Source organism: Montipora foliosa, chromosome 1 (assembly GCF_036669935.1).
Source record: "Montipora foliosa isolate CH-2021 chromosome 1, ASM3666993v2, whole genome shotgun sequence".
Classification (NCBI taxonomy): Eukaryota; Metazoa; Cnidaria; class Anthozoa; order Scleractinia; family Acroporidae; genus Montipora; species Montipora foliosa.
In genome coordinates this window covers 43,464,351-43,476,872 of record NC_090869.1, presented here as the reverse complement: position 1 = coordinate 43,476,872, position 12,522 = coordinate 43,464,351, and the positions used below count along the sequence as shown (strand labels likewise).

Here is a 12,522-nt window from a genome sequence, read left to right as displayed (position 1 = left end):
CACTGTTTTCAGGTTTCGGGCTGATCGTGTTCTTATTTGAGGGGTGCTTAGTAGGAAATCAGCCTGAAAAGTGTTCTTAAACTGTTCTTACAATTTGTTTCACAAATACTTCAATTTGCACATTACTAGAGGTTAAATTAACAAACAAGCCTTTTTTAAATAGATTTTAAACTTTGTAATGGTCCCGAACACCATATTACTTTGATCACTTACTGTATTGTACTTATTCCTTACTCTAATACCTTTTGCCTCTATAATTACTGGGTCGTGTCTTTGTGCATAGAGTCTTCTTTGCGTATATTGTTAGGTTTGAGGGGGCTGGGGTAATGCGTATATTTCGCTGTGCACACAGGAGAACATTTAATTAAACTGCAATGGCGTCGAAAGTCACTGCATGGCGTTTTAGTGCATCTTTAAACAAAATGTACCCTTATGGAGCTCAAGAATGGAACGTCAATTGGATAAACAAGACAGGCGGTGAAAAATAAATATATGGAATCTTAAAAGCGACGAGTACAGTATGGTGTCTGTGGTTCGCGAGAAAAAAGGATAACCGTGAATATCTTACCTGAATCAAAACGCCACGAACTGAAATTTTCCCTGAAGATAGCTTTTTATTAAATTGGCAAGTTCCAAACTGAAATATTTCTCTTGTAATTCGAGAAAAGGTGACCGTAATCGCGAGCCCTTCGTCCGTGAATTTGGCCCTTGGTCCGCGAATCATGTAAGCAGCCCAAAAAAAATACCTGTGAATCCCGATAATTTCTGTACGAACATGAAAATTTCTTTATTCTTTATTATCCTTGATATATCTCAGCTACAGTCGTATTGGATGTCGTTGTGAGTATAGAATCTGCTTTTATTTTCTTCCAATACAAGCTCCATTTTATTACAAGACCGTATGGGTATTCTAGGTATACAAAAGAAGTTAACCCGTTCGTAAACATGTATAAAGAAGATTTTGAAAGTATTCAGTTAAAGCAGAGACCTTTCCCATTTATTGAATGATTTTCTTTATCTGCTTTGCTTTGGGGTCATAAGTATTACAAGTCGCGGACCAAGGACCCCTATACGAAAATAGTTGATATTTTTTAAGAGTCGATAGAACAAAAGTTTAAAAATCTGCAGCAAATTCGTTCCCAACTGCAAAAATTAGTTTATCTGGAAATCTGTTCTGCAAAAAGACACGTGCCCCCGTTACGTTTTATCTTTACACAAGGCAAGTAAACATGACCATGTAAGTCAAGGAGCCGCAAAAGTAGAACAACGATAAAAGCAAGGTGACACACGCTAACACCAACCCGGTGTGGCCAACACATCACGCATGCGCACAACCATTTCACCCGGTCAATAAGCAGCCATGGACAGCTATTTCGGCCTTTTGGGCCTCATCAGCATGGCGTAGCTAACATACCAGTCGGGTGTTTTTAGCACCCCTTTAAGTGGCAGCTTCACATGCCAAACATGTGTTAAGCTGGGTTGGGAACAGCAAAACTGTTCTCCCACGGCAAGCGTGTGGGAAGGTGGATCACGTTAAGTGTGTCACGTAATTAAAAACAACAGTAAAAGCAATGTGACACACGCTAACACCTTAGCTACGCCAAGGTGATGAGGCCCGAAAGGCCGAAACAGCTGTCCATGGCTGCTAATTGACCGGGTGAAATGGTTGTACGCATGCGTGATGTGTTGGCCACACCGGGTTGGTGTTAGCGTGTGTCACCCTGCTTTTATTGTTGCAAAAGTAGAGACTTTCTAAAAAGACAAATTACCACGCCTGTCAACAAACTTGAATTCCGCACAATCACTGATAGCAGGAAAGCCAAAATTTCTTCACGTGAAAGAAGAGTAATCAAGAAATCATCGGACACATTTGTTTTTGGTGTTTTTTAGTTTACGAGGAAATATAACATCATATACGGAAAAGTCGCGGACCAAGGACACCATACTGTAATGGACTTCGACAACAACTATCGCCAGTCGAGCCGAAATCAAAGTGAGCTGTATTTCTAATATTTTACCAAGAACACTGAAACCAAATGGAAAATTCTCTGGTAACTTATGGGTTCAACAAAGACAAAGAAGGAATCGAACACCTTAAGTGGATCTGTGATCTCTCTTGTCTGGTTATTGTACTCAACTCTGCACAGTCTTCAGGAAAAAAAATAATTGGAAATGTGACAGCCAATAATTATTTGAAAGAAAGCTTGTCGTCTATTTTTTGCTTCATTATTCAAGGAAAAGGTTCTTCGTGGAAAGAGTTTCATCCTGAAATTTATTTTGTTGCAATTGCGTATGGTAATTTGACACTATTGAGTTTCTTGTCTTCACGCACGTAATGAAATAGGAAGGGTTTTTTGCCTCTAATAGCAAATATGTTGTTTGTTTCAAAAAATATTTCGCTGGAAAAGGTGGCCTTTATGAATTCATCATGTTGTGTAGTGTGCGAGCTTAACTGGATAGTTTTTATGGTAATAGTAAAGCATTTTCGTGTCAAAATGAGGGTAGCTTCTTTCTGCTGTGTTAACTTAATTAAATATACCATGCCTCGTGAGTTTGTATTTATCGTCTGCCGTATTCTTGATTTCTACTCTCAAAATTACCTCCAGAACCTACTTTTCGAGTAGAATAAGCTTTTAGAATGATGTTCTTGTCTTCTGTGGTGATAGTTGACGATTCGGGAACATTTTGTGAGAAAATATTTATAACGGGTCACATGCGCAACTTGATCTCCCGAACTTGCCCTATTATGCATAGCATCCACTTGGCCTTTTGACATCCCCTTGAAAAAAACTTTTCGCGGACCGGTCGATTTCTCTGAAATTTGAAAGGGTGATTGCTAACGAATAGAGAAAGATTTTCACAATAACTAAAAATTCCTGTGTTAAGCATGAGAATTCAACGAAGAGGTAAATACGACTAAATTGGTTGCGTGCGTTCTATTTTTGTGTTTTGATTGTTGTGCAAATTTTGACAGAGAATATTTAATTATGAAAAAATATCTACGGATAGATAGTTAAAAAATCTTTCTTTTTAGCAGTTATTTGAACAAAAAAGATGCAACGCATGACGATAAATAATATTTTTGTTAATATTTGAAAGAAGAAAAATTTCGCGAAAATCGGGACGTGGTGAAAATGAGTTAGCAAAATCAGTTGAAATGTGATACGCGAGGAGACAGGAATTTTATTTCTCTGACAAATCATTTTGTCATTGTATTGTAAAATGAAGTAAGTTTATTTGGGAAGGCAACAATATTTCTTTAACTTCCTGGTTAATCCAATTTATTGCTACGACTTACTAGTGCGAAGATTGTTTACATGAAACTCCCGCTTTTTGCGAATTTTGAGTGTCATGAAATTACATCATTTGCGTGACAATATATCCCTTTACTCTAACACAAAAACATTCAGATAGTAACAAACTTCATATTTATTCACCATTTCTTCTGCTTTTGTGCTTGTCAGCATTGTGATTTGCGATACTTCGCAAGTCTGTTTTTGTATCTCATAGATGTTCAGATTTTCAATTACATGGCCGCTCAACCTCGCGATTGTGTAAATAGTTCACCCTGAAGTCAAAATAGATACGTTTCTCCGGAACCCGACAAAGAAGGCTTCCTGACCCGACAGATGAAATGTAAATATTCAGTTAAATATTACAACAAAATTTAAAAAACAGAAACGGAAGTTTCTTGGCTAAAAAGTACGTTGTTCTACTCTGAAAACGACGAACGATTACTATTCTTTCCCGTAGTTCATTCAGTTGACACAAGGTGATCACGTTCACCTTTGTGGTTGCCTAGCACGTGATCAATTTCTTCCTTTTGACAAAACATCATGACCTTTCCATTCGTTCATAAAAGTCGGAGACTGCAGAAATTTTCGTGTTTTTTCGATCGATTGTCATTAATCTTTCGATGAGAATTTGATTCAGAGTTATATATAAAACTATGTTTTTTTTTCTTGTCTTTTCTGTTAACTCTTGGTTTTTACGGTACTTTTTGGTGCAAACATAAAGCTAGACAATGTTTTGACCTGGCTTCAGATTCGACTAACAAGAAGAGGAATTATGAAGCGGAAACAACATCTTCAGTCCTTTCTTAGTGTGTACAATAAACGTTTGCTTAGTGCAACTGCAAGACATGCATGACATGCTGGAAAATGTCCGTCAGAGCAATTTGCAGTTAGTTTTTTGCAGACTAATAGTATTTATTTACAGAATAAGGAAATAGCCAAAACGCGGGGTCGGGGTCGGGGTCGGGGTCGGGGTGCCTTTATTTTTTCCCATTTTTTTTGTTTCAATTTTTGTCGTTATTCTCCTGTACTGTTGTTTTCGAATTTCCGGCTTATGTCGTTCTTTTTTGGTGGAAATCAGTCATAAACAGTAAGGAACTTTCGGATGCTACGAAAGTTCTTAAGGGACATCTTACTTTTTTTCTCGAAATCGGACTTTGGTTTTTTGTGGTTTTTTAAAATCGAAGTTGGTTTTTGCGAGCATCTGACTTAGTCTTTCCGAAAATCGGAGTTTGTTTTTCGAAATTAAGATAATTTCCAAAAAAGCTGAAATTGGAGTTTATGAAATATACACCAACTGCCAGAAACACGGAAGACTCGCTGATCTCCACACTTTAAAACAGCATTGCAATGTTTACTTTTTGAGAAAGATGATCGTCACGCAGTCACGCAACGTTTTCATTTGCTCGTTTGCTCGTGTTGATCATGTCATGTTGTTGTCTGTCTTTACTAGAAACGGTTTGTAGTAAAGCCAGAGTCGCACGTTAACTTGCTAGTCAATTCTATTCGGACGTCACGGGATCGAATCCAATATCACTATAAAAAACAGAACAACATTGAAAACAATTTTGCGAAAACAAGCAAATGAGCACGTTGTGTGACGACTATCGTAGAACTGTGGCTATGTTCTGTTTCGTTTTACTTGTATTGTCGATGAAAGAGAGATAGCGTGCGAGCAAGCTCTCCGTTGGGGTCTCGCGCGAGACTTTCGGGCGCAAGCGATCGCCTGCGGATAGCGAAGCGGGCTGCGAGAGGTTTGGCCTCTCGCGGCTCGGGGTCGGGGTCGGGGTGCCTTTTTTTTCCCATTTTCTTTTTTTGTTTCAATTTTTGTCGTTATTCTCCTGTACTGTTGTTTTCGAATGACCGGCATCTGTCCTTCATTTATAGTGGAAATTTGTCAAAAAGCAAAGTCCGATTTCGAGAAAAAAACGTAAGATGTCCCTTAAGAACTTTCATGACTTCCGGAAAGTTCTTAAGGGACATCTTACGTTTTTTTTTCGAAATCGGACTTTGTTTTTTTGTGTGTTTTAAAAGCGAAGTTGGTTTTTGCGAGCAACGTGGAATAATCATATTAATGAACTAGTAACATCTTGCTATGGAGTACTGGCCGTGCTGAAGAAGGTACGTAACCTAACACCGTTCCGTGTGAAGAAGCAGTTAGTAGAGAGTTTGATCCTATCTAAGTTAGATTATGCTAGTACAGTGTTCTATCCATTGCCATTGTGTCAGCAGAAGCGCTTACAAAGAGTCCAAAATGTATGTGCGGGATATGTCTTAGGTCGCTATGCGAGAGAAGCTGACTGCCTGCAGCTGGGTTGGCTGCCGCTAATAGGGCGTAGAAGTTATCAGTTACTACAGTGCGTATTCAAAGCACTATATTCGACTATTGGCCACAGTACTTGAAACTCGAACAACACATACCAGCAAGAGACCTACGCTCGTCCTGTGAAGTCAGATTAAAGGTGCCTATCGAAAGTGGCACCTTTCAAGACAGCTCAGCAGCCATGTTCAACGCATTACCAAGTTATTTGAGGAACTGTATTTACTTTCGATCTTTTAAGGGAAATTTAACATCATATCTTGTCAATAATGCTCGAAAGAGATTAGAAGTTACGTGAATTTCAGTCCGCATTTATTTCATTTACATTTTAGCTTGTTTATATTTTAATTCTTAATTTTAGAATGTGATATTATTGTAAATTATATTATACCATGTTTTTGCGTAATTAGAGTAGAATAGGAATTCACTTTTAGCATAGAAGAGCCAATTCATTTTTTGGAATGCTAATAAACCTTTATTATTATTATTATTATTATTATTATTATTATTATTATTATTTCGTTCATTCACACGATATGTTGTTAACGTGGTTTGTAAACTAGGCATCAAGCCACGTCCTATGGCCTTAGGTGTCTAGTGTTCTTCTCAAGATTCTTGCAGTTCCCAACAAGGAGGCCTTTTGTAGTAATACCGTGCAATCTAGTCCAATTTTCTTAAACGATGTTTTCAATTTTTTGCTGAACGTCCCTAGTGCACCAATGACAATTGGTACGACAATTACTTTTCGGCAGCTCCAGATTTTCGCAATCTCTCTTTTTAATTCTTGGTATTTTTCCACATCTGTTTTCTCTTGTTCTTTTTCCAGCACTCTTGTATCAAAAGGGCACGCGATATCTATCACATAACATGATCTTTCTATCTTATCAAGAACAACTACATCAGGTCTATTATGCTCAATTTGATGGTCTGTTTGAAGTCGGAAGTCCCATAACACCTTTACTTGATCGTTTTCTATAACCCCTTCAGGATCATGATCATACCACTTGTCTTTGCCTGGGATGTTGAATTTCTGACAGAGTTTCCAATGGATAACTTGGCCTACCTTATCATGTCGCCACATATACTCTCTTTGCGCCAAATCTTACATTCCGCTACGATATGACTTACGGTCTCTTCTCGTTCTCCACATACTATGTGGACAAAGATGTCCCTTTCGTAGCTTCCGTATGTTCCATATTTTTTTGACTTTATATTTCCACCATAAATGAAGGAAAGATGCCGAACATTCGAAAACAATCAGTACAGGAGAATAACGACAAAAATTGAAACAAAAAAATTTGGAAAAAAAAGGCACCCCGGCCCCGGCCCCGCGTTTTGGCTACTACCCTCATTTAGTGCCAAGGGGATAACATGTTGGGAAGATAAAACCGACTATGATTTCGATCCGTCAGAAAGTGACAAGAGACATTTAGCCCCTCCCCTTTTCAGGACAAATCGGTACCGGTGGACCGGAGCAACATCCATAACAAGCCCAGCTCACAACACTGTGAACTTCGTCTCTTTCTCTTTTCAAGCAGTGGACGTTTTTCTTTTAACGTCCCACACAGTTTATTTATTGGTCAGGGCTCTGACACGTGGTCTGCAGCCTTAGTCCAAAGATATTCTCCACGTTGTTCGAATCTACGACAGACGCAAGGGACCGCAAAATATCCATCCGGTCAGCGGAAGAAAGCAGTTTTCCGGTAGGTACGTTATTTTCCACAACTTTCCACAACCATTGAACATTTTTGGATAGTTGGACCTTTTAACTTTGCTTGCTAATGTAGAAATTTCCCATCGACAGATTGTACTTTGCAAGATCGTTCTTTTCCTTACTTTGCGCTTAGAATTTGTCAAGGGACAGTGTTTCCTTCAAGGTTATAAGGTTTTATCCTTATCATTCAGTAGGCGGTTTCACAACAGCACGTCAAAATTCTTCTGCCTTCCGTTGCACATTTCTTTGGTGTTTTATGTTGGCCCCCGTTAACCATTGCGACATTCTTAAAGTACTACTTAATTTATATAAAGTCTCAGTTCGCGCTCGATAGAATGCAAACGTAACAAAGAACCATTAGTTTGTTTTGAGAAAAAAAACGTGTCTTTACGGGACCATAATTTTGAGTTTCAACGCCCTTGTCACTTCTCGGAAGCTATTGACCCCGTTGCGTTCATACCTAGTTCAAATGATGGTTGGGCAACTCTAGGAATGCACACAAACCAAGGAATAATTTTGCTTTGACATCTTTGCCTTTTTACTGAATAAATATTTGATAGTACGATCCGTTCAGGTAATAGACCGAAACCGGATATCAGCGGCAAATTATTTCTGGTATGGGACAAATTTTAATGAGGTGCGGCCATGTTGCACTACGTCACTTGCTTTCGCGGTAGTGGTTTGGAGTCTCCTATGGTATGTGACATCTCCTAATTTGAGCGCAGGGTCGTTGAAGCATCGCACAGTTAGTCTTTCAAAGTTGGGAAACTGTGGTTTTAGAGCGTTTATTGCTCAGTTGCATTCCAGGAAAGGTGATTAGTTTGTCAGCTGTACGTCATAAACCCAAATGCACGTTTCAGCCACCTAAAGAGCGTAAACATTTGACCGCAGAGGCCTTTGTCATTGAAAATATTTTCAGTTCGCTCAGTGAATCACAGAGGGCGTCGTAAGCGTTCGTGTTGAAATTTATCCTGATATTTCTTATTGCCTCTTGTTTTAGTGTGGATAATCTACTTGGTGCTCAAGGCGGTGAAATGGACCAACAAGCCCTCCTCAAGATCTGAAATTGCGTGGTTGTCATAAATTTGACATGTCCGCTCCGGTAAGGGCTGCAGAGTAGCGACTGTCAACTGCTTTAAGAACATAATACCTCTTAATATACTGAAATAACAATCCAACTTATTTCTTTCATCGAAGAGTTTTGCATGGGTTATTGAGTGGTGGGACGAGAAATTTGCAGTTGGTGCATATCTATCGAGACAGATAAATATATGTCATACTAGCGAGTTATTTTTATGTAAGGTATTTGTAGAGAAGAAAGTCAAAGCAATGAAACAGGTGAGATTCAATACAAGTTATTTGGATGCGTGTTTTTAATTCAAAAGTTTGAAAATGTCTTTGTGGCGTCAATTCGATTTCAATTAAGCAGAACACGAATCCTTATATTAAAGTTCTCTGTACTGATCAGAAGTTTCGTTTTTTGCCGAGAAAGGTACAACATTGGTAATATTGCCTTGTTGTGAAACATTACCCGACTGTGTTTTTTCAGAGCATGGCGAACATGCAGCCTTTGTTTTCTTACCAGTTACTACCATAAAAATTAAAGAGGATTGTGTCATCTGGTTTAATTTGCTGATTTTTTTTTAATCCTTTAAAAAAAAAAAACTTTTCAATGGAAGGACGTAGAACCAATTCCCTTTGGCACTTACAAACAAGATGTCTTTAAGGATCTTGTATATTCACAGATGCCCCAAGGTCAGTGTGAGGAAAAGCCAACAAAAATATAAGGATTTGTATGGGAATCCCTATAAACGACCTGAGATATACATGTAATTTTATGAAAAATCTCTCAATTAAAAATATCCTCGTACACTTTGAAATGACAGGGTGACCATTGAGTTTGGCTTGGTATTGAGTCTTTGTTTGCCTTCATTTGTTGTCCCTGGCAAGGTTACCAAACCGAACTCAACGGTCGTTCTGTCGTGTTCAAAGTGTACGAGGATCTTTTCCATCGTTTTATTGTTTCGTTTTGGACACTAACAGCCACCTGACGTCACTGGCAGGGCTTTGATCGCAGGGTTAGTGGCTTGAAATGAATGAAAAACCTTTGCCCTTGAATTCTACAGTGGAATTTTAATCGTGGGATCATTTTAACCAGGAATATTTGACTCAATTTGGTGGGTTGTTCCACCTTGGTATTTTATTATGACCGTTGACAACCGAGGAACTGATAATGGCTCAATTCGCATCAAATCTGGACCCACACAGGAAGGAAGCGACCCACAATGGCAATAAGGTTAGGCTTTTTGATTGAGAATTTTTTTGGTAAAGTTATCTTCTCAGGTCATTTATTGTGATTCCCATACAAATCTGTATATTTTTGTTGGTCCTTCACACTGAGCTTGGGGCACCTGTGGTATACTGTGGTACATTCAAACATTGAAGTTTGTGAGGGGAAAATGTGGGAAAAATATTGTACAGAGACAAACAAGAAACCTCTCCACCAGAGAATCTCTTGACGTAAACAAGGAGAGGAAAGATCAAAAGACTGTGCTAACTGTAACAATGAGCAGTAGATGAAACAAGTTATGAACAATAACTCCTTACAATCAAAGAGAACTGTGAAGAAATCATGGATACATAAGAGCTGGGTTCATACTAGCAGAGTAAGAATACCTAAAGTACACTTGAGGCCTACTTCAGATGTGAACAGATTTAAGTTCAGCTCAAGTAGCGTACTTTGTGGCGATGGTAACGCATTTCCTTCAAAGAAGCTGAAGTACACTCAAGTCAAGTTTGAACCATTCTTACGAGCTTACTTATCTACAGGTGCTATCAAAACACATTACGTAATGGACGTCTATCAAACACTTTTGCCACATAACTTGATGCTTACTAAATGGGAGTTCTGTTGCGATCAGTTGCCTTGAAATAATGTAAACAGCTACGAATGCCTCAGTTTGTGATAATTAAAAACAAGAATTCAGGGCTCGAAATTAACAAAAAATTCCAGTCGCATTTTGCGATAAGATACGAAAATTTAGTCGCAATTTCGCAAATTTTAGTCGCAAAATTCGCCGCGCTGCATTGTGTTGTCAGCGGTTTAGAAAAAAATATGAGCCCGCAATATTTGTGTGTAAAGAAACCGCTGAAAATGGCGAATGATCGAAGGAATGGAGCTGTGCACGTAACATCGCAGCTAAATTACTCTACAATTACGCTATCTTCAGAGAAAATTCACAGTGAGAAGCAAAACAATTTTGTCATTTATTTATTTATTTTGGCAAAGTAGCAGCAAAGTGGCAACTGCTAACCCTTTGGTTTCGAAAGAGCGAAGGTGACAACAAGTCGCAAATTTGCGACTTCTCCAGATATTTTAGTCGCAAAGGGAAAAATTTAGTCACAAATGCGACTGTATTGGTCGCAATTTCGAGCCCTGGAATTGTTTCCAAACTTTTCAACCTTTCATGAAATCTGGAACAGATCATGAAACATGCTGTATTTAGTTGCATTTTATAGATGCTAAAGAGTTTGAGTAATTGTCGAATAAACATAGAACGTACTTAAGTGAAAAAAGTGGTCGTCATAGTCTCATGAATAGTGCTTTTATATCAACAACTTTTATCTCACTCAGTGTTGACGTGTTTCTCAGTGCATAGCGGTGATTTTCTTTGATCCCTGCATTTGTGTCTTGGTCTGCTCAGTCATCTTTGATTGCAAATTTTATTTTTCGAATATAAGTACAGTCTGTATTGGATAGATGTACCGACTATTCGCAGACCAGTTGTTGCTAGGACATAATCAGTGTATTTTTCTCATTCCTTTCGTACTGCAATTCAGATAAAGGTGCAAAAGAAATCATCCTTGTCAAATTCACACAAAAGACAATAGGACTGATCAGTAAAGTAGGGGCAAACAGCAAAAAGAGAGTGTCCATTTTCTGACCACTGACCTACACCATGTCTTTTTGACTGGCTCTCTGTTTAAAATTTGTGGCCAAGAGTACAGACACACAAATTCAAAGACAACTGCATGATCGGTCACAATGTTCTTTGGTCTCAAGTGGTGAAAATAAGCGAACAGATAGCGTGACTGTGCGGTAGGTCTTGCATACTTCCCGACTGTTTGTTATGATGTGAAACAAATAATCAACCACGCAAGATTATTGTAAGGTTGTCAAAGAAAAACGAAAGAAAAAAATCCATCAACTCCCTACTTCTCACCCTCAACTCTTGACCCTCGACAATTACTCAAACTTGATGCAAAAGAACCAGGTGTAAATAATTGCCAACCTGTGTTTTCGGCTCCTTTAAACATTTTAAGAGGTTGTTAAAAGCCTATGAAGTACCAGAGGGTGGCCGCTTAGCTAGGAAAGACTGAATTCTTGTTTGATTCTTATCGTTCTAATTAATACAGACTGTACTAATACAGACTGTTATCAAGACAGACTGTTCTCAATACAAACTGTTCAACTACAAAAAGGTCATACCAAAAACATCTGGATATTTCTCAACTTTGTAAACACAGCTATTGAGAGGTTTATACCCCGCCTTTTACATTTAACCCTTTCACCCCTAAATCAGCCATACTTAAGCATTTTACTCTGTCTGATGCCAGGCGATTTTACTCGTCAATAGGGAAACCTCAGGAGTCAATGGGTTTAATGTCCCATTAACACACATAGCAGACCCCCCATAGCACAGTTACAGCTTTAGTCTTCCACTGAGCAATGGCTCGGTAACACATGCTGACTGCAACGAGAATCAATCCTGTCGGAACGAAGAAAAGTCGAAGAATATTTCAACGTATTATGTGGTGGTATTACTTTGGAAAGTGAAATGTCAGAAATTCAATGTTGATTGTTGCCATATCGATTTGAATTCAACTGAGTGAGTGACAAATTGGTATATCTTGAAAAAAGCAATGTTGGTTGGTGACTTATCGATTAGTTTACATCTGAGTGAGTGACAACTTTGCACATTCTGACCCCTAATGACATTCGTTTATACGCTTCGCGTATCCATGTCTAAAAATGATAGTTAAGTTGGTCAACCCATTGACTCCAGGGAATGAGACTTAAGAAATTTTACTCTTTCTAACACAAGACGATTTTATTTGTCAACTTGGGGTGTCTTGGTGCACCCGAGAAGTGAATGGGTTAATAAAAGCAGGAGTCATGCTGTGGGCCAACTCTT

General features: G+C 38.6%; 1 protein-coding gene across 5 annotated transcripts in view; it reads left to right on the top strand.

The window, feature by feature from the left end:
• The first annotated feature begins 7,935 nt into the window (after positions 1 to 7,935).
• The window catches only part of LOC137999161 (enhancer of filamentation 1-like), a 20,052-nt gene continuing 15,465 nt past the window's right edge, over positions 7,936 to 12,522 (top strand). The window contains exons 1-3 of one of the 5 annotated variants that reach the window (XM_068845012.1): positions 8,004 to 8,072; positions 8,328 to 8,429; positions 9,371 to 9,623. In XM_068845012.1, the coding sequence (XP_068701113.1) occupies positions 9,561 to 9,623 (63 nt within the window). In that variant the 5' untranslated portion in view covers positions 8,004 to 8,072; positions 8,328 to 8,429; positions 9,371 to 9,560. Of the gene's footprint in view, positions 8,140 to 8,327; positions 8,430 to 9,370; positions 9,624 to 12,522 lie in introns of all 5 variants that reach the window. The other 4 variants (XM_068845004.1, XM_068845034.1, XM_068845018.1 and 1 more) reach the window with 4 other exon arrangements.